The 21,461-nt window shown below is 44.4% G+C and overlaps 3 protein-coding genes across 8 annotated transcripts; 2 read left to right on the top strand and 1 right to left on the bottom strand.

Annotated features, from left to right (window-relative positions):
• The first annotated feature begins 111 nt into the window (after positions 1-111).
• On the top strand, positions 112-9,557 carry crmp1 (collapsin response mediator protein 1). 4 transcript variants are annotated; one of them, XM_028975197.1, is made up of 16 exons: positions 112-130; positions 346-769; positions 2,117-2,205; positions 2,609-2,793; positions 2,983-3,147; positions 3,322-3,383; positions 3,481-3,561; positions 3,775-3,843; positions 3,960-4,080; positions 4,450-4,606; positions 5,469-5,610; positions 6,232-6,402; positions 6,481-6,660; positions 6,860-7,025; positions 7,726-7,818; positions 8,301-9,557. In XM_028975197.1, exons 2-16 carry the CDS (start codon positions 422-424, stop codon positions 8,390-8,392), a joined length of 2,121 nt encoding a protein of 706 aa, XP_028831030.1. In that variant the 5' UTR covers positions 112-130; positions 346-421; the 3' UTR covers positions 8,393-9,557. The 4 variants fall into 4 exon arrangements, with proteins under 4 accessions (XP_028831030.1, XP_028831031.1, XP_028831032.1 ...); XM_028975199.1 differs by lacking the exons at positions 112-130; positions 346-769 and adding an exon at positions 1,321-1,467; XM_028975198.1 differs by lacking the exons at positions 112-130; positions 7,726-7,818 and having other exon boundaries at positions 296-769.
• A 1,203-nt stretch (positions 9,558-10,760) lies between these two features.
• On the top strand, positions 10,761-15,629 carry fip1l1b (FIP1 like 1b (S. cerevisiae)). Of its 3 annotated transcripts, none has more exons than XM_028977904.1 (17): positions 10,761-11,033; positions 11,283-11,340; positions 11,837-11,930; positions 12,034-12,137; positions 12,242-12,306; positions 12,549-12,659; positions 12,755-12,885; positions 13,031-13,149; positions 13,388-13,441; positions 13,711-13,810; positions 13,915-14,071; positions 14,158-14,184; positions 14,360-14,414; positions 14,532-14,590; positions 14,665-14,863; positions 14,959-15,126; positions 15,274-15,629. In XM_028977904.1, exons 1-17 carry the CDS (start codon positions 10,955-10,957, stop codon positions 15,413-15,415), a joined length of 1,722 nt encoding a protein of 573 aa, XP_028833737.1. In that variant the 5' UTR covers positions 10,761-10,954; the 3' UTR covers positions 15,416-15,629. The 3 variants fall into 3 exon arrangements, with proteins under 3 accessions (XP_028833737.1, XP_028833738.1, XP_028833736.1); XM_028977905.1 differs by having other exon boundaries at positions 14,360-14,432; positions 14,983-15,126; XM_028977903.1 differs by having other exon boundaries at positions 14,360-14,432.
• An 843-nt stretch (positions 15,630-16,472) lies between these two features.
• On the bottom strand, positions 16,473-20,236 carry chic2 (cysteine-rich hydrophobic domain 2). Its single transcript, XM_028977906.1, has 6 exons — positions 19,877-20,236; positions 19,459-19,513; positions 18,723-18,878; positions 18,391-18,447; positions 18,250-18,309; positions 16,473-18,163 (listed from the first exon to the last, which is right to left on the bottom strand). Exons 1-6 carry the CDS (start codon positions 20,011-20,013, stop codon positions 18,113-18,115), a joined length of 516 nt encoding a protein of 171 aa, XP_028833739.1. The 5' UTR covers positions 20,014-20,236; the 3' UTR covers positions 16,473-18,112.
• Positions 20,237-21,461: the final 1,225 nt, after the last annotated feature.

Genomic DNA, 21,461 nt, shown 5'->3' with positions numbered 1-21,461 from the left:
GCCGCCGTCGCTGTCGCTCCAGACCCCCGTGAATGTTGATTGGCTGATTGGCGGAGAGGGGGGCGTGGTCTCCCGCCTATAAGTGAAGGAATTTGATAGGCAAAAGCTGCCTGTTAAAAGCGGAAAAAATGTAGGTGTAACTTCCCTTATTCGTATTTTGTATATGAAATAATTATCTTGTGACGTTAAATGCCAAATGTCAATAGGAATGCATTAATTATAGACCTATATAAATAGACCTACATTAAATATATTTATTTAATTTCTGTGTGTGTGTGTGTGTGTGTGTGTGTGTGTCTACATCGTCTATTAAAATCCGTTCACTGGGCGCCATAACTGTGCCAGCGGGCTTAAGTGGAGCAGCGCATCTGCATCCCTCCTCCTCCGCTCCCTCCATCTCTCCATCCCCGCCGCAGAGGACATGTCCGACTGCAGGAGGCAGTGGAACCGGGAGGACGAGCTCCCCGTCTACCTGGCCGGGCCCGTCACCACCGGCCCCAGCCAGCGCCACAAATCCTACGGCATGTTCAGCTCCGTGGAGGGGGCCTTCGACAGCAAGACCATCGAACTCGACTCGTACGCGGAGGGCCGGAAGGGCGGCCGGGCGTCGCGCAGCGGGAGCCGGGAGCGCCTTCTGGACGACGGCTTCGGCGGCGAGGCGCGCGGGTCCAGGGTCACTTCCACGTCCGAGAGGGAGGACCCGGGCCCGGGGGTCGGCGTCCCGTCCCCGGCCGCACAGGAGCGCGCTGCGGCGCGAGTTAACGGCGAGGTACGCGGGAGAATTAGAATAATTCATGTTCCTTATGATAATGTCGTGGACATGTCGCGCCGTGCCGAGATGATGTCGTCCTGGAATCGGACGCTTGACGTCAGTTTGCAAACTTCAAACCAAGTTGGAATTATCAAACGGAAACAGTTTGTGTTAATAATCGAAGGAATAAATGTCGGTTGTTTAAATATTAAAAAAATGTCGGGTGTCGCAGCTTGGATGGTATTTTTGCGTCCTTTGGTTTCTTAGATGCTCGAGGTGTTTTTATAATAATAGAATCTATTATCATTTTTTTTATTATAGTTGCTATTATTACGGGCCACGGCGTCCCATATAATCTGTAATGTCCAGTCCTGGTGTGTCTCGCCGGGATTATGGCGACCTCCCTGTCCCCATCTGCCACCTTTTTTGTGTCGCCGTCTGTGACTTTTTGTTTTTTAATGCTCACGAGACCCACGAAGGGAGGGGGCGCTCCGGTTGGTCGTGGAATTGTCGCACGCACGCACGCACGCACGCACGCACAGGTTCTCTCTCTCGCCGGGAGAAGCGTCGACTCCACAAGGAGCATCTGCGCACGCGTCGTCGACGCACAAAAGAGGGTTCGGCTCCCACTGTCATCTGCCATCTCGGTCCTCGCGGGGCTGGCCGCTATGTCTGGGACAGGCTACCAGGGGAAAAAATGCATCCCGCACCTGACGGTAAGGCGGTCGGTGGGACCCCACGGGCTCCCGCAGCCTCCCGTGAGGCTCCGCGGCCGTGGCGGGATTAAATTCTTAGTGGAGGCCGTGCCTGTCGGCCAGATTAACGCAACATTGGTACCAGCCGCCCCGCCCGACTCGGCCGCCCTGTACCAATCCTGATGGGGTACGGTGAGGGGTACGGGGGTACGGGGGTGGGTCTCGTCTGCAGCTCATTTGGCTGCGTGGGTCGAATCAGATACAAACTCGCAGAAGGCGCAACAGGGCGAGTGGCACTAGTGTCATTTATGACCCGGGCGCGAGAAGAGGGTGGCGCATAACGGACACCGATGTGACATGAACGGCGCTCTGTTGTCTGATTCGGAACCGATTCATGGGATGCAATATTACACTGCAAAAAAATATTTTAGATCCAAAACTCAGAATAATTGAATTTCCAATCCTGTGGTCGCATCCTGCTGTCACGATGCCTGGTTACCATGGAAACCTAACATCCTTGTTCCAAGGAAGCCTTTTTCTTGCTCCTGGTGATTGAGACCCCGCCCCAGATTAACTGGCAAGGACGTGCACGGAACATTACTAGAGGGAAAGACTGAAATAAATGAATAAACGACATTCTGCATCTTCTGCCCTGTTCTTCAATTAACAGAGTGAACGGCTGCTCATTAAAGGAGGACGGGTCGTCAACGATGACCAGTCGTGCTACGCTGATGTCTATGTGGAAGATGGGCTCATAAAGTGAGTGAAGAAATCAACCATCAACAAAACATAGCAGTAGAATTTTTAGGGTTGTGCGTGTGTGTGTGTGTGATTGCAAATTAACTAGTGGTGCTGGAGAAATTATGAAATAGGCCAGGTGCTATTTTCTTCCCTCAGAATGCAGAATAAATATAAGCCTGATGGCCAGATGTAAAACCAACACTTTTATACAGACATTTCTTTCATTTGATGACAAGGATGAAGTCATTACAGCAGCTTCATTTATCTTTTCATTTTGGTGGCCAGCTGACTTAAAAGTCCCATTACAAGCATGACACCGCTATTTCTAGGAAACAAAAAGTGTTTAATATGTAGCTATGCATACAGTAGCATATTATCGCCACCCATCTTCATCTCCTTTTCCCCTCCTTTATTTTCCCAGGCAGGTGGGCGAGAACCTGATTGTGCCTGGAGGTGTGAAGGTGATAGAAGCCTGTGGGCGCATGGTGATCCCCGGAGGCATCGATGTCAACACCTGCTTTCAGAAGTCCTACCTGGGCGTCTCGCCTGTGGATGACTTCTACCAGGGCACCAAGGCTGCACTGGCAGGGGGGACCACCATGATCCGTGGGTCTTTAAGAGAATTTTTGTATTTATAAGTGAAAGTGAGCTGATTGTCACTGTGATACACAGCACAGCACATGGTGACACAAGGAAATGTGTCCTCTGCTTTTAACCCTTCATCGTAAGTGAGCAGTGGGCAGCTGCTCACTATTAATGTTATTAATGTTATCTCTCTTTTCTCTCCGCACCCAGTGGATCACGTAACCCCGCAGCCTGGTGACAGCCTCCTGGAAGCCTTCGAGAAGTGGCAGGAAGCGGCGGACAGGAAGTCATGTTGCGACTACTCGCTGCATGTGGACATCCCGCAGTGGCATGAGGGGGTGAAGGAGGAACTGGAGCTCCTTGTGCAGGAGAAAGGTCGCTGACTTTGCTGAGATGATTGTGTTGATTAATACAAACACACGTGAATAGTCAGCTTCTTAAGGACTAATGTATTCATGCACTGTAATGCATGAGATTAAAGACTGAATTATACCAGGGTCACCCAATTAATCACCTGTCCCCATATGTCCCTGTATTTTTGTCTTGTAGGAATCAACTCATTTCAGGTGTACATGGCCTACAAAGACCTGTTCCAGATGACAGACACCGAGGTTGCTTAACCTGCAATAGTCTGCACAGTTGATACTTTCAGACCCTTACTAAAAGCTGATGACACCTTTCTCCATGTACCATCTTCTCACCACACAGTTGTATGAGGCCTTCTTGTTCTTGAAAGACGTTGGAGCTGTCGTCATGGTCCATGCAGAGAATGGAGATCTTATAGCGCAGGTGCGAAATAACGGAAATAATTTTTGTTTATCTCTTAAGCAGCAACACAGAAAACCAAAGGAAGTCCCTTAATATGGTAAAAAATGGTCATTTCAAATATGTGAATAATGTCACTACCATGAAATGGTAGCAGTAATTAAAGTGACAAACACACTATATATATAGACACACACACACACACATATGAAATGATGATCTTATTTGTCTTATTAGGAGCAGAGTAAAATCTTGGGCATGGGAATCACAGGGCCTGAGGGCCACCCACTGAGCCGGCCTGAAGAGGTGAGATCAATCAAGCATCGCTCAATACAGCAGTGACCAGAATAAAGCATTCAAATCTGGCAGATTGTGCTGGAAGAATACAAACATCTGACGTAGCATTTTTTTAACCTCCAAAGCTTGAGTCTGAAGCCGTATTCCGGGCAATCACACTCGGAAACCGGGTAAACTGTCCCGTCTACATCACTAAAGTGATGAGCAAGAGCGCTGCAGACACCGTGGCGCAGGCCAGGAAGAAAGGTGGGTGGAAATGAAATGAATTTACTATAACAAAAAAATAATAATATTCCCTTTGCATACCAACACCATAGATTGCTCAAAACATTATTTATGCATCATAAATACATGAAATAAATACATTAAGTAACCTATATTTTAAATAAGAACCATTTAGTTCTAAGTGAATTATGTGACCCTTTCTAAAATGTGCCTTCTTACTTTCAATCTTACTTTCAAAAGGAATTATATTTTTTGCTGTTTGTTGTGGACCACACTAATACTCACAGAAATCCAGAAACCTGTTTTTTTTCCATTTAAGACAATTATTTAGTATGTTTTGGTGTAGAAAGGGACGCTGTGATGCACGTGTTTCTAATATTTCATTCTCAGGCTGTGTGGTGTTTGGTGAGCCAATCACAGCCAGTCTGGCTACTGATGGATCACACTACTGGAGTAAGAACTGGGCAAAGGCTGCTGCCTATGTGACCTCCCCACCCCTGAGCCCTGACCCTACGACCCCTGATCATCTTCACACTATGCTTGCATGGTGAGAGAGAGAGACTGCATACATCATACATCTCATATATCAGAATTCTGATCATATTTTAATTCATTTATTTAAACTGTTATGGGATGTTTCTGTTTCAATGGGATGTTTGTGCAAATATAACTTTGGTGGAGACTGTTTGTGCAAATATAACTTTCTTTAAATGCGTGATGAAAAACAATGATGCATTGCTCAAAGATAACTTGTCTTCAATAATGTAAAGAGTTCTAGTGTAAATCTACATGAATCTTCTCGTTAATGTAGCCGAGAAAGACGTTTTCACTGCTCCAAAATGATAACGATCCAGTGCACATCAGGTACGAAGCGATTGTCGCCATTTTGGTTTTGTACCACACCCCTGCTCTACACCTTTCTCTCCTCCTGGCCCCGTTTCCATAAATAGAAATGCAGCGCTGGTGGCTTTGAGCTCCTGTTGCCATGGAGACGGTGCTTCTGCTCCCTACATCGTCCCTGCCTCCCTCCAGCTCGTAGTCAGACTAAGTAGAGAGGGAGATGTCAGAGCAATGATGCTCACCCTTAGAGATGTGGACATCCAGAGAATAGACTTATTTTTAGCCTTCCAGCTCGCTATGATTTCATGCCATTGAAAATGCAATATATTAATTTGTTATTTCAGAAATTCGTCTAAACATCACCCCGGAAGTAGTGTGGTAACAGTTCGACTGTTGCAAAGCAGATGAGGAGCCTGCACAGGCTGTACCAGTAATTATACGGTGCTCAGGTTTAAAGTGCTGAGGACTCGCTGATGACCTCTAGTGGTGGTCCGCATAAATGCACCGCGACCTTTGTGAATGTATCGCAATTTATGTCGTTCTGAGCATTTTATGTTCTTTATATGCAGTGGAGACCTACAGGTGGTTGGCAGCGCCCACTGTGCATTCAGCACTTCCCAGAAAGCCATCGGAAAGGACAACTTTACCCTCATCCCAGAAGGGACAAATGGGGTGGAGGAGAGGATGGGCTTTGTCTGGGACAAGGCTGTGGTAAGTGATCTTAAAATGATTAAATCCTTATGTTGAAATCATTTTAAATATAAACTGTGAAGTCTATTATATTTTTATCATATTCTGTTGTAAATCAATTTTCCATCTAACCTGGAAATCAAATGTTGTTCATTTTAATGTTATATTTTGAAAGTGAAAGTGAAGGGATTGTCATTGCGATACACAGCACATGGTGACACAACGAAATGTGTCCTCTGCTTTTGACCATCATCCTTGGTGAGCAGTGGGCAGCCATGACAGTGTCCCGGGGAGCAGTGATTTATTATGATCCTAATGTTCAAAAAATATTATTGCACTTTGGTTAATGGACAGTTTGGTTACTTAATTGTGACAGAATAAAGTGAAGTAGCCTGAAAATAGGCTACAACAAAACTGTCTTGAGGTATAGCATTGGGATCATAATAAATCATAATTTAAATCTACATGAATTAATGCATTCAATAAACAAGAAAAATAGCATACATCTGTTTATGCATGCAATGCAAATTGTTTAGTCTTCAATTGTTTTGTACAAAATTTTCCTGAATAGAATATGAAGCAAAAATCATCTAACGTAGCCAAATCAGATGAAATCCAGACTTTCCTCTTGTATTTGTGCAGGCCATGGGTAAAATGGATGAGAACCAGTTTGTGGCTGTTACCAGCACCAATGCTGCCAAAATCTTTAACCTGTATCCGCGTAAGGGGCGGATAGCCGTGGGCTCTGATGCCGATATTGTCATCTGGGAACCTGAGAAGATCAAGACCATCACTGCCAAGCTCCAGCAGTCGGTGAGATGGCATTTTTATTATTCAGTTGTTGGCTCGTCCCTTTTTGGATTCCTATTTTTAGAGAGATTTCTCTTCCAGGCTATGGATTATAACATCTTTGAAGGCCTTGAGTGCCGAGGTGGGCCTTTCCTGGTGGTCAGTCAGGGTAAGGTTGTCTTTGAGGAGGGGAAACTTCAGGTGCAGCAGGGCACCGGACGCTTCATTCACCGCAAGCCCTTCCCTGACTATGCCTACCAGCGCATCAAGACTCGCAGCATGGTGAGATTACATTTACATATTTACTGTATATCTATTAATTAAATTCTGTTCAATAGGTGTGGTTTTAAGTGTGACTTCATTCATAAATATGTATATTTTCATTGACCTTCTGCTGACTATGACACACATGAATATTAATAAACTTATGACAAACAGGACGGATGACAAACTAGAAAAGACTTTCAACTGTCCTTTGCAGATGACTGGCAGGCAGGGCGTGAATCGTGGAATGTATGATGGCCCAGTGTATGACGTACCTCCCACACCCAAGTACATCACGCCTGCCCCTTCTGCCAAGACCTCGCCCACCACTCATCAGCCTCCACCCATCAGAAATCTTCACCAGTCTAACTTCAGCCTATCAGGTATAACCAATCACACAAAGAGTTAAAAGTGGAGCAGGCAGACTGCTGTCTGACTGCAGATTAATGGAGATCAAGGAAATGTGCAATTTTATTTGTCATTGCGGCTTGTATGCAGCACCAGCAATTCCTGCAAACAAAATGAAGGGCATTTTATATCCTTCTTTTCCAATGAGACACTGTCATTGATGTATGCACTGAGTAAGCACTTTTACTGTTGTAATACTGTGGTGAATAGTATACAAAAACTCTCTCTACACACAAAAGCACTGTATTAAAACCACTACAACTTGATGTTACCTGGCATGAAAGAGGCATGGCACAATAGAGGTTAAAATGATGAACAGTTTCTAATTTATTAACACCAGTAAATTATTATTGCAGTACATGTAAATATTGTATGTAAAAAGGTACCAATGTTACAGAGAAAACCAAAATGAAAGACAGGAGGAAAAGACAGAGAAAAGACAGAAAAGCCTGAACCAAGCTTCAGAGACATCACCTGATCCTGAGAAAAATTAGTAGAGAGAAGACTCAGGAGCTGGTAGGCCCAGTTTCTGATGGAAAAGAAGATGAAAAAAGAGCCCCCCGCTACCACAAGTGAACATCCTTTATACATTTGACCCACAGGAAGTTGTCACAGACCAATCAGAATTTTTTGTTTCTGTCTTGTCCCGCCCCCGGTATCTCCCGTCTGGGGCAGACAAAGGCGGGGTGGGCTATTGCAAAAACCAGTGGCTGGCATTTGACACCTCTTGCCATTTGACAAAGTGTCGAACCTCTACGCAAAACAAAGGTGCAGAAACTTCACGTCCCATCTTACACTGTGCAGATCAAATGAACTTTTACAATTTTACAATTGTACAATAGTCTGTACAGTATTTAAGTTTTAGTTAAACAATAAATATATATATATATATATATATATATATATATATATATATATGTGTGTATATTCTTCTGTAATACTTGTGTATATGTGTTTTTATTTCTTTTTATGATTGCACTAAGGGGGGGTCTGCGTGAAACAGTATTTCAGTACACAGTATACTTTGTATATTGTTGTACTGACAATAAATCTCTTTTGAATCTTGAATCTTTTTATAATTCCTACTCTCACCCACTTCTGTTCTTTGTGGCCTGTTCAAGTCACATGTGTAATAGTGAAAAAGTATTTTTTGTAGTTTTATGTATCTTACATTTGTATACATTGACGTGTATTATATGAATTTGGGAATATAATGCATCCTATATATTTTGTTAAATATTTTATTCCAGGTGCACAGGCGGACGACAACGTGCCACGACGTTCTGGCCACCGCATTGTGGCGCCCCCTGGCGGACGCTCTAACATCACCAGTCTAGGCTAAGATCCTAGCTGCTGATGGTTCAGTGTGTGTGTGTGTGTATGTGTGTGTGTCTATATGTATGTGTGTGTATATACAAATGAACGCCTGTGTTTGAAAACCCACAGTATTTTATTCCCACCAATCAAGTTCTCATCGATTTACTCAAAAGTAATTTTGATGGCAACCACATATTCATAGTTATATTTTAGAATACAACAAGAAATATGTATTAAGACAATAAAAATCTAAATCTAATTGCTTAAATGTAAAACATTTATAGATATTAGCTTAAGATACAATCATAACACAAAGATATGTGTTAACCCTAAGTCCTAAGACCAGGTGTTGTGTGATTCTGTCTCTTTTCTGAGCATGACTGTCACCTCTCGAATGATTTTTTCGTGTTTCTTGTTCGTTAACACACGATAGAATATTACAAAAGATGAAAAAATGGTGCTTCCCCTTAGTGGTCTACTAGTGACATGCATATCCTGCAACATACACTGTATATCTGCTTAGTGACTTATTACAAGAGGAATCAACTGCTCAGAGCAGGTCTGCCATCAGGTATGCACCTTAGGGTGTACACAGAAATCACTATGCGCATTGCCAAAACTGTTCCCGGACCTGTGGTCAGGCACACATAAGGACCTTGTGGTGGAGACTGGTAATTACTTGCATGGCTATATGTTGATGTTACTCACTACATGCTTCATTGTTAGTCCTGAGACGATTTGTGTATCGATGCACACGGAATTAAACTGCGTAGTGGAATCCGCCTGTTTTACACGTTGCACCTTACTCCTATATAGACATGAAGTAATGAACACATGAATGTCTTTCGCATGATGAAGTAGCCCTTTGCGAATCTATGTGACACCAGGAACACGTCACAGCAAGAGAAGTGCAGTCACACGTTTCAGCAGAAGTTCTTCATTTTTGTGTGCACATCGAGTCATTTGTAGGAGGAAGTTCTTAGTGATGAGACTTATCTCTGTCGTCATATAAGGGCTTTGGGTGCTTTTTTTCCACCGTGAAACATTCCTCTCCCTGCATTTTTATCCACGTTGATGTTTTCTTTCTTATGGGACCCTTGGTGTTTTGTTGTTGTTTACTATCCGCTTATGAATTCACAGGTTGATGAAATGTACACTTCCACGTTGTGAAATAAAGTCCAGAAACCAGACGAGATTTGTGTTGACGTTCTTTCAATGGGAGTAATCAGTAAACACTGCGGGGCAGTGGTGGCCTAGCGATTAAGGAAGTGGTGCCCATAATCAGAAGGTTGCCGGTTCGAATCCTGAGCCGCCGAGGTGCCACTGAGCAAATCACCGTCCCCACACACTGCTCCCTGGGCGCCTGTCATGGCTGCCCACTGCTCACCAAGGGTGATGGGATAAAAGCAGATGACACATTTCATTGTGTCACCGTGTGCTGTGCTGCAGTGTTTCACAATGACAATCCCTTCAATTTCTGGAGTCAACCTGAGAGCTTTTATACTTTTCATAGCTATTCATATTTATCATCAATACAAACATTCAATATGGTATTTGTGTCTCCCATTTCCATGAAGCACAGCTCATTATCCAAAGGTTCCAGTGGGAAGGATTTCAGGAAGGTTTTAAAACAACGTTTAAATAATGTTTAGGATTGTGTACTAGACAACAACATCAGCACTGATTCAAATAAGGAACAGGTGGTTGTAGAAAAGTGTGACCCAATAAAAAGAAGAATAGAAAAAAGTTATTGTTATCTTAATGGAGAGAATTCTTTTGTAAAATTGGTGCGTATATTGTGTACTTTGTGTGCTGTTTTTGCAATGACAAAATTTGCAAGACCTCTCTTAAAATGTCAATTAATGCAGACTAAAACAATAAATTTTTGTTCTTTGTCTTGGGTAGCAGAACAAAATCTAATGCAAGCGTTATGCAATACATGCACACACTGTCATGGACACTGCACACTGCTCGTGGTGGGTTAACAGCAGATAAGACGTGTTTCAATGACAATCACTCCCCTTTCACTTTAAAATGTCAATGTGACCTGTCCATTTGGGTGAAAGCCCTTTACAATAAAAGCAAGGCTTTGGACTTGTTTAATATGAGCCCGAAAAAGGTAACTCTACGTCCTCTCCTCATATTTCTGTTCTGCTTCCGTGCATAAAATGATCTACTGTATGTGTTCTCAATACAGTGTAGCACTGAAACATTCACTTGTCTCGCTCAAAACGTGTTAAAACAGCAATATATTGCTCTTTATATTATTAACAATAATAATAATTATAATAACAATAATAATTAAAAGAATCGTAGGTATTGTGGTTCTGAAATGTTTTGCACGTTTACGTATGACTTTTATTTTGTAGAATTTCCAGTTTGCGTGACACCGGAACTGAAACCCTCCGATGTTTCTCGCTGGACTGCAGTGAAAAGTCCTCACGTTAAAGTGGGACGTTTTCGTGAAGTTACTCGTGGTACTCTAATTCCCCCGACTTGCCCGTACATTCTGCGCTTTAAAGGTTACCGGATTGGCCCGCGACCGGCTGATATCCGTCGAAATCTCCCTTCTGCTCCAGGGAAGAAAATGTCTGCTGAGGAAGCGGACAAAACGACCACGACTGATGTTAGCGCGGGCGACGAGGAGGAAGAATGGCTGTACGGAGGTCGGTTTTCACGGCTAATGTGTCGCATGGCGGCGAGGCTCTGGTACTGTGCGCGGCCCCGGCCGTGGCTCGAGTCGCGTCCGGGCGCGAAAGTAAAGCGACTTGGTCGTGCGTGTGTGAGCGTATTCGTGTTCCGTGTTCCTGTCTGCGTCTATGAAATACCCCGCTTTAGACCAGGGGAAGGGCGTAAATGGAAGGCTGTTTTGTGTGTGTGTGTGTGTGTGTGTGTGTGTGTGTGTGTGTGTGTAGATGAAGCTGAAGCGAAAGACAACAAGGACGAAGAGGCTAAATTGACAGCAGCGGTGAGGTAAGCGCGTGTTTCTTCATATCTACAAGAAGCATACAAATGTTGAACTCTACTGATTAGAGTTTGGGTTTTTTTTCGAAAAAGGTTTTTAGTTGTCTTGGATTTGTGTATAGGAAGATTATGAAATGTGGACTTTGTGAGATTATTTAACATTAATACGAGTTCCCCTGGCCTGGCTGTGGTCCTGCAGTGGCTAGAAATGGCGATATGTATAAAGTGTGCTTTGGCCATTCTGCTTCTGAATTGTATCCCCTTATGACATCATAAGGGGAACGGTTACCTCCCCTTTCTCAAGCCTTTTCTGCACTGAGAATTTCCCACCGCTCCCCTAAAAAAGTAGCCCCGCCCACCATCACGGCTTGAAAACGTGCGAAGCATTGCAGTTGCTCAGTGATTGGATGTAGAAATTATGTAGTACTGGTATTAGGGGACCACTGAGACTTATATAAAGCAAAAAAAAAATCATAATTGGGGACCATCATGTTGATTTGTGTAGCGCTCCACCTGCTGCCGCCTCGCCTGCTGCTGCGTCTGCAACTCCTCCTCCTCCTGTACTGGAAGAAGCCACAGGCAATGGAGTGGCCAGTCAGGTACCTCCGTTTTACCAGCACATTTGTGGATTAAGTGGAGAAACATTTGCTAAATAACACAAGTGACTGAATCGGCTGTTTTTGGTGTGTTTTATTACAACAGCAAGAAGCGACTGGAGATGACGACAGTGAAAGTGACAGTGATGACGATGACGACGACGTGCGCGTTACAATCGGTGACATCAAGACAGGAGCTCCTCAGTACACGTGGGTTTCAGCGAGCTCGGGTTGCCCCGTAATCGAATCGCTTATTCTGCCCTTGGTGCTTTTTTTTACTGCTGCACTACAGCGAGGTATCTTACTGAATTTAGGACTTATGGTGCAACGCCTGTAAACCTGAACATAAAGAATGCTGGGAGTCGACCCTACGGAGCCGGTAAGTAGTTTTAAATAAAGCCTCCATTTTCACAAGTGCTTTGCCACTATTTACAAAAGAACTGAAAATTAACCATGAACAAAGAAAACTGGTTTGGCTTCTTACTGTCATTTTTTTTTTTACACATTTGTGTAAAAAAAAAAAAAACTAAAATCTGTCCAGTCATGTTTTCTTGACATTTATTATGCATGATGCAGATTTATTTTATTTTCTGCTCATGTTTATGATCATTCTCTTTAAAGTGAGCGCTAAACTGAAGGGAGTTGACCTTGATGCTCCTGGCAACATAAATGGAGTCCCAGTGTTGGAGGTGGACATGGAGTCCTTTGAGGAGAAGCCCTGGAGAAAACCAGGTGTGTGTGTTAATTTAATATAGAAAATTCCACTCACTCTTTGTTCTTCTGTGTGTATTTATTATAATAATGTTGTTTGCTTTTGGCTGCGGCAGGTGCTGACCTCTCAGACTACTTTAACTATGGCTTCAATGAGGACACCTGGAAAATTTACTGTGAGAAACAGAAGAAACTTCGTATGGGTGTGGATGTTAACAGCATTTCATCTGCAACTAGCAAAATCACGGTACACAACATGCTTGTGACTTACGGACCTCTGTCATGTCCAGTTGTCTGAGCGCTTATGTCTTCCTCCTCCTGCTTGTGTTCATCTCTCACTTCACTATTTTGCTGAGGAGAACATAAAAGCGAAATCTCCTTTGTTTGCTTAGGTTCAGCAGGGACGGACTGGAAACAATGAGAAAGATGCGACAAACATGATCCCCCACACAGTCAAGCCAGACTTCTCTTCTCCAACAAACATCTACAAACCTGGAGTGAACCCTACCAGGTAGTAAAGACCACCGGATAGTCCATCAACAGACTTTTCATTTGGGACTGCAGAATATAGTAATTATTATAAAATAATAGTAGGTAATAGTAGGTAATGCAAGTCCTCATGCAATCTGCATTATATGCATGCTAATGTGCACACAGCACAGCTTCCGCACATGGTAGTGTGTACTTGGTCTTGCTCTTTTGGCTTTGGATGGATGTTTGTCATTCTCTCCCCTCTGCTGCACATTTAGGGTTTCCCCATCCCAGTGGACAGGCGCTGCCGCACAGGACTTGTCCTTTTATACGTAAGTGGGGTGTGGTGTTCCTCATGACTAGCTTAATGAGTCGTTAGACATGTGTCTGTGATGCCAATGGCTGAGATGGTTGAAGGAATGTCATCGCTGACCCGTCATCAATGCAATTGTATGTATGTGTGTGTGTGTGTGTGTTTGCATTTATAGCATTTATCAGTTTGCATTATTAATAGGTTTTTATATATTTGTATTTCTATGTTGCTATTGCTCACAGACTCACTCACAAATTTCTCTCTTTTTCTGTTGTTTGTGTGTTATAGGAAGTCAAGTGGCACAATTGATGTGATTGGTGGGCAAACGGCCACCATTAGTCGCGTTGAGGGGCGAAGACGGCACAACCTAGATGGCAACAACATCCAGGTCTATTTCAGTATTGAGATTTATTTTATTAACCATTGTTCCCACCGAGAGAAGAAACATAACCCACTTGGTACAATAATGGAAACGTGTCTCGTGATTCACAGGTGATCTCTGAGCATTCCTCTGAGCATTCTGAACCCACACCAGCCAAGATGCCCCCGTTCTTCCCGCCAGGACCAATGCCTCCGAACATCCCACCTCCACCCTTCTTGCCTCCACCCCCTAATGTCAGTTCAGCCCCTCCGCTCATCCCACCTCCAAGTAAGCAAACCTTTTTGTTGCTCTTTTTGCAGTGATGTAAGATTTCTTGTTGCAGGTGCATTAAAAAGCCTTTTTCTTCCACACAGGAATACCCATCACCGTTCCTCCTCCTGGTACGTAGTACTGACTACACTTGGGCATTAGTATGTTTTTCATGGGTAGTCAACCAAAGTGAAGGAAGCTCTTGGTGTTGTATTAGCCATGGTGGACCACGATCTCACCCATAGCACTGGAGGTCCTAACCCCACTCTAACCAAGTTATAAATAAGAGAATGTGCTCATTTGCAGGGTTCCCTCCTCCCCCTGGTGCACCACCTCCATCGCTCATACCGACTATGGACAAGTCAGTGAATTGCCATTTGTGTGTAAAGCTGCTTTGTACAAAGTCACAGACATTTCACCACTACAGTGTTTTTTTTATATATTTTATTATTATTAATGAATAAATCCTGTTTTACAGCAGTGGCCATGCGACAGGCTATGATGGTCGTCCAGTCCCACCATATCCTTTCCCTGCTGGTAAAGCTGCATTTTCCTGTGTCGTCTTAGTTAACATGGATTTACTCCGTACTAAAAACGAAACCCTTTTTCAGGTGCTTACCCACCCCCCATGCCTGGCGGTTTGGCATCCTGGCCTACCATGATGGATAACTCAAAGCAGATGGACTACTACCCTCGGCGCGAGAAGGAGCGTGAAAAAGAGAGGGAGCGTGAGAGGCCAAGAGAGCGGGCCCATGATCGGGACAGGGAGAGGGACCGGGAGCACAGCCCCTCGTCTATGGCTTATAACAGGTGACCTTGTTGAGCAGCTGAATAAGGACATCGTCTGGTTCTGACTCTGGGCTTATATGTGATTTTTTTTTTTTTTTTTTTATTATTAAAAACAGTGACTTCTTCCCACCCGTTTGTAGTGATGAGGAGCGATACCGCTACCGTGATTACCCTGAACGTGGCTATGAGAGACACCGAGAACGAGCGAGCAGAGAGAAAGAAGAAAGGCACAGAGAGAGAAGACACAGAGAGAAAGAGGAGAGAGGACACAAGTCTTCTCGAAGGTACCTTGAACGAAGTATTGTTTTATTATACCGATTTAAATGTGTAAAACCCGCAAGATGCAATAATGTATTAATAACAGCGGTATATAAACATTTAGTACAAACCAAGGGAAGGAAAACTAAAAAAAAAAACAATTTGCCTTGCAGCAGTAGCAGGAGGCGACACGACAGCGAAGAGGGCGACAGCCACCGTCGACACAAGCACAAGAAGTCCAAGCGCAGTAAAGAAGGCAAGGAGCCCAGCGAGGAACGGACGGCCGACCAAGAGAATCAGGAGGCCATGGAGTGATCACCCCGCGTCACCCCCTCTGTCCATACCGGTCCTGCGCGCTCTCCCGTCGCCGTCAGTGTAACTCAAGCCCATGAAGATGTTCTCCCGAAAATCACGCTGGATCTGTCACGCAATGTTGTTTTTTCCTCCCCCCCCTTTGCTTTTTTCAAGTACCATGTAGATGTTGATTTGTTGGATTGGATACAAGAGAGCATTTGATAGTAACTGTGAAGGTTTGCTGGTTTTCTTTCTTTCTACTCACCCTCATGGTCATCATGCCTCTGCCGCAAACGGTTTTTAGACTAATCCTAAAACTTTCGTACTAGCTTTAGTATTATATGATTAAATCTATTAAAGGTCCCACAACACATGCTTTTATATGTCGTAGTGGTCCCCCGCATACTATATCTGAAATCTCTTTCCAAGTTTCATGCGTGGTGCAGAATTACAGCCAGTCGCGCATCGAGATTTCCCCATGATGCACCATTTCTGTGCCTGTAGCTTTAAATTATGAGGAGGAGCGCGGCCTAGAGAAGTTGAGGGGGCATTTATGGAAATTATGTGAAATAAAAGTGTTTAGTTGTAAAATGTGACACAACACACAGTCAAATGTGGCCTCGACATTTAACCCATCCCGAGATGGCAGACAGGAAGTAGTGTCGGGGTTTATTAACCCACTTGTTCTTCTGAGGCTCACATGACTAATAAAATACATTTGTGCCACCAAGCAATGCTTCCCACGTTATGAAGCCATGACAGTAGGTGGAGATTATTCTTTTTAGGGGAGGGATGGGAAATTCTCTGGGTGGACAAAGCATGAGAAACGGGAGCCAATCTTTCCCATTATGACACCATAAGGGGCAAGATAATGCTCTCTGTACGATGAAGCAGAATATCGCCGTTTCAAGCCACTGCAGGACCTAGACAGGCTAGTGGAACTCGTTTTAATGTAAAATAATCTCACAAAAGTCAAAGTTTTATGTTATGGGACCTTTAAGAGTACATTTTACAACTATTGTAAGATTATATCAGTAGGCGTTCTTAGCAGTATGGAAGTAAAATAAGAGTCTCGAAAGAAGTATAAGGGTATTTTTATTACTGCACATACTGTACATAAATACTCTGAGAACATTACCTGGGTTCAGGTTCAGTGACAAAATAAACTGAGAGAGACCTGTACATATAATCATCTGCAAACAAGACACACACACACACACACACACACACCTACAGTGAGCCTGCATTACGATAACAGAGTGAACAGGCTTCATTTGATGTAGACGGTGTCATTTTAATCATTCCGATCTTCATGTGTACAGAAAACAGGCTGCTTGTTTTTGCAAGTTGGGAAACCCTGAGCTTAAGCTCATCCTCTTAGGGCTGCGATTATTTTCTAGGCGCTTGTCTAGTTTGACAACTGAATTAATATTACATTAGCAAAACTGAAGAAATGTCCCCTGCTGCTCAACTGGGATTCGGTGTGAATCAGTGGCAATCGATTCTTTCCTGTTCAGTGGAGTATTTCATAAAGATGTTCTCAATCCGAATGTAAAGAATCCAAATTCAAAATGCATCACATCCAACCAAACTGCATCAACCACTTCCACGTTATAATTAAAACGTATACCAGTTAACATTAATTGCAGGGAGAATTTCTGAAATACCACCCAAAAAAAAGCAACTGTTGATGGACATTTCTGTAAAGTGACTACAGTGAACTAGCCCCTTTTAACCAAAACCGAACCCATCAGGGTGAGACAGAACTGATGATCAGCTTTTATTTTTTGCTTTGGAAGGGGGAGCATGTGCCCCTCACCAATCTCTTGCCATTTAAAAGAAACGTCTCATCCATTTATTTATTTACTTCAGTGGTCCAGGCCACTCGAGGTACACTGACGCCATCAACATACCCCCCACCCCCACCCCCAATTTAGCTTGCACATGAATGCACACAAAAATAGTATGAATAAAACTATATTAACCCCCAGAATACAATGCTGACAAGGTAAACAAAAATACTACTAATATACCAGAAGAAAAGATAATACGGAAAACGTTTTCTTAAAAAATTGTGCTGCATTGCTGTTTTCATTGGTGCATTGCTTACCAGCTCCTAGGCTACATGCATCGTTCTGCACACAGCCAGTAACATAAATGACATCATGGAACCATCTGTGGGAAAGCGTCTTTGTCAAGAATCCCAGAGTGTCCCGGTTTCACGTGATTGTCTCTCGACAGTTCAAGACGTGGTAAGGTGAGAGGAGGCTGGATTGTGCCGAGGTTTGTCCTGCATGGCAGCTGTTTTTTTTTTTTTTTTTTGTGGCCTACTCGCTCGCCAGCCCATTTTACAGACAGTCATGCCGCCCTTCTTTGGGGACGGAGAGGTGAGGGGTGTGACGGAAACAAAAACTTGAAGGTGACTGTTCCAGTATGGACATAAAGAAGACTTTCTGTGGCTTGTTGTGCTGGGGACCAGTGAGCATGCCTGTGCTTAGACGAGGGACCTGCATGTCAACACACACACTGATCCCACTGTAAGTGACAGGTGGCCAAGTGTAAACAACAGCTCTCAGAGTCGAGAGCAAAGACAGAACGTTTTTTTTTTTTCTCGTGTGCACGAGAAAAAAATTTGCGACCAGAAGCCACTAAACAATTGTGACAGTACCAAGCAAGGCACCACGGAAGGCCACGGCGAAGGCTCGGGGACAGCTTACGTTAGTCTGGTCTGAAGATGGGAATCTTGGGGAGAAATTCTATCAGGATGACCTAAGCGGTGGACAAGAACGAGAAGTTAACACTGCAAAATGCAACCTGGATGAACTGTGATATAGCTGAGCAGAACGCCGACTCACGTATTCCATCATGTTGTTGGTTTCGCACTTCCTCTTGCTCAACCTCCAGTGCAAGCACAGCTAGGGAGCGAGAGGGAAAATGTTGAGCTGACTTGGTCGCAGGGGGACACCTGAATGCCTGCGCGCAGAAGACAGTCCTACCTTGTGATAGAGCCTGCTGTTCTCCCATTCCAGCAGCTTCTCTATAGACCTGCGGGTCTGTGGGGTGGGGCAAGCGGAGAGGCGGTTCAAAGGCGAGGACATTATTTGACGTGTCTTAGCATGCCTGAGGCTGTGTCTGAAATTACTCCACAGCCCACTGACACACACACACACACACATATTTCTAAGACTGACGCAGGTTCAAAATAATTGCACATGGCAGCTGCTTATTGTCATTTTTAACCATTCAATTGATTCCGAGAATCAAAAAAAAAAAGGAGCAGCTACCACGCGACAAGTCTCCAAACGGAGGAGTAGGTCGGCAGACTCACTCGTTTGCTAAGACAAATGACGGGCCACAAGCTGAAGCCCAGTGTGCAGCAGCAGCAGAGGCAGCCGCACAGCAGCCAGCGGACGTTCACCGGCAACGTCTTCTTCAGGCAGCCGTTTACCCTGTTGATGCTCGCCTTGAACTCCTCAGGTGCCACCTGCACAGCAGAAGGTCCAATAGCTGGCATTTAATCATCCAGAGCGCCGAACAACCAGCAGGTACAGGGACAGTCTCCCTGGAGACACTCAGGGTAAAGGGTCCTGCTCAGGGACACAGTGGTAGTAAGTGTGGTTTGAACCCGGGACTTCCAAGGTCTTCATAGTGTTGCTCATCAGACTGATTCCACTTGTAGACTAATTTCATGATATCGGCACACCCCACACACACACAATTATCTTAGGTCTTACATTATTCTCCAAGAAAGGGCAAAAGAATGTCGAGATTTCGGCTGAATTAAGTGAAATCTCCTGCCCTGTCATAACCCAACATGCAAGATCGTTTAATTAGTGAAATTACCAAAGCAGTTGTACTTCTGTTGTGGTATTAATTGCACAACTAACACACTCGCCTACTAACCAGAAGACCCAGGTTCAAATTTACCAACATTGTGTCCCTGAGCAAGACACTCCGGGGGGGACTGTCCCCTGTAACTACTGACTGCAAGTCAGATAAATGCTGGAAATGTCAGAACAACGCACACACTCCACAAAGACCGACGAGCAGAAGACGCGGCTCACCTTGCCAGTGAGCGCCGATGGAAACTCCGACTCGAATTTATTGCTGAGTCCGAACCTGCGAGGGAAACACCGAGAGTTACCGTCACCGGGGAAGAAGTGAGCTCGTTTCTCAGCGCTACACCCCAGCAATCCCGGAAAGGCCGAAGAGAACGACAGCAGCGCGAGTATTTACGACCTTGCGTCGCTGCTTTGGCGTCGAGACGTGACTACTTTCCTCGACGTGATTTGGAAAGAACTTGAACGCGCACTTGTCGTGTGGAAAGCGGCGCTTCTGGTGCATGACTGTGCGCGGTTTTATTCGGTTAAAGAAGTTAGCCCTGGCTAGGCTAGGCTAGGCGCTCCCGTCGCCCGCCACAGGACACCGAGCTGCAGCTCCCGTCCCGGGAGCAGTGATGGAGGAAGGCCGCCGGGATCTTACACAGTGACGTGGCCAGACCCCCGCACCACCACCGGGTCCGGAGCGTACTTCAGCAGCTGCTCCTCCGCGGCCCTGTCCTCGTCCTCGTCTTCGTCTTCCTCCTCTTCTTCGTAGATTTCGTCAAAGTCCTCCATCATAGCCCGCCTCGGCCTGCCGCTTCCCGCGAGAAGCGCCGAGAGAGCGACCCAGTTCACGGCGCGGAGACGACCTTCAGGCGGACCCGAGATTGCAGCACGACCGGGGAAGAAATGGGGTGTAAAAAATCACCGCCCTCAAAGAGATCAAAACCAAAACATCAACATCCGCCGCAGGTCCTTGACGAGACCTGCGCGAATTGTCGCGTGAACACCGTGTTGACGTCACTAGCGGGCCTACGTAAATGTGTGACGTCAATGCGCGGAGACGATGACGATAGAGAACCTAAGGAGACGGACAGTTCGGCAATGTTCTCTTATCTGCATACACATCCAAATGACACTGTTCTCGCACTCTAATAACTAGATAGATAGATAGATAGATAGATAGATAGATAGATAGATAAGGGTGTCTGATTAATGCTATACAAATGTAGATAGATAGATAATGCTGGCTAGAGCACATGTATTATCATGGTTTCGCAAACATGTGAAGAATTGCAGTTGTTCGGTGAATGGATTGGAAAAAACCAGATACAACTTCCTGCCTGTGGACATTTGCACCCTGAGCCACAAGAGAATTGTGGGGACAACCTCTTCATGCTGCACATCCACTATACTGGGCCCTGAATATTACAATACTACAATGTTTACGATACACCAGTGTTCCCCAACCCATACAGTACAACACGATATGAAATTAAACTCATCTGATGTTCTATCCAGAATGCTGATATGACTGGTGCTTCATACATTAAACAGACTCAAAATACCAGTAGCCCAGTATTCAAATTAGGACCATGGGTTGTGGAAAATATGGAGCTCCGGCACAATCTCTCCGTTCATTAGACCAGAAGAACCAGTTCGTTTTGCCATTGGTCCACTAAAATAGCAACACAGTTTTCCCCCTTCTTTCCGGTCCTGAATGATGGGCAATACTAATCCATTCCATCAGTGTATCTATCCGTGCTTAGTTTAAAAAGTCTGTAACAGCAGGGGGAGCTACTAGATATGATTTATTATTAGTAGAAGCATGAAACACAAGTGGCATTGTGTGGTGACCAATTTGTGTGTTGTGTCTAATGATGTTTCACATCTTAATCATTTAGTGCATACTTGATGTATACAGACAGGACATCCCTCAGTGTCAAGACTGTTAAAAAGCCATTTATTTGTTCAATGCTGGAGTCAGTATCTTATTTTTCATACAAAATATTCAAATTATTTTTTTTCATGTGGTACATTTCTTGTTCTTTCAGTCAGCTATTTTTTATTCTTTGCCTAATAGTGCATTCATGCTTAGACTGTGACTGTTAATGCAAAGAATTTCTTATATACACAATTACAGTAGTTTTGTGGGCATGTTTAATGTTTTCACGAAAAAGCAGATTAGGCTGTGTTGATGCCTTTGTGCTGAAATAAATAGGCACTGCCCTTGGGCATCTTATCAT

Source organism: Denticeps clupeoides, chromosome 4 (genome assembly GCF_900700375.1).
Source record: "Denticeps clupeoides chromosome 4, fDenClu1.1, whole genome shotgun sequence".
NCBI lineage: Eukaryota > Metazoa > Chordata > Actinopteri > Clupeiformes > Denticipitidae > Denticeps > Denticeps clupeoides.
The sequence above is the reverse complement of the archived record's forward strand: the minus strand, read 5'-3'. Positions and strand labels throughout refer to the sequence as shown.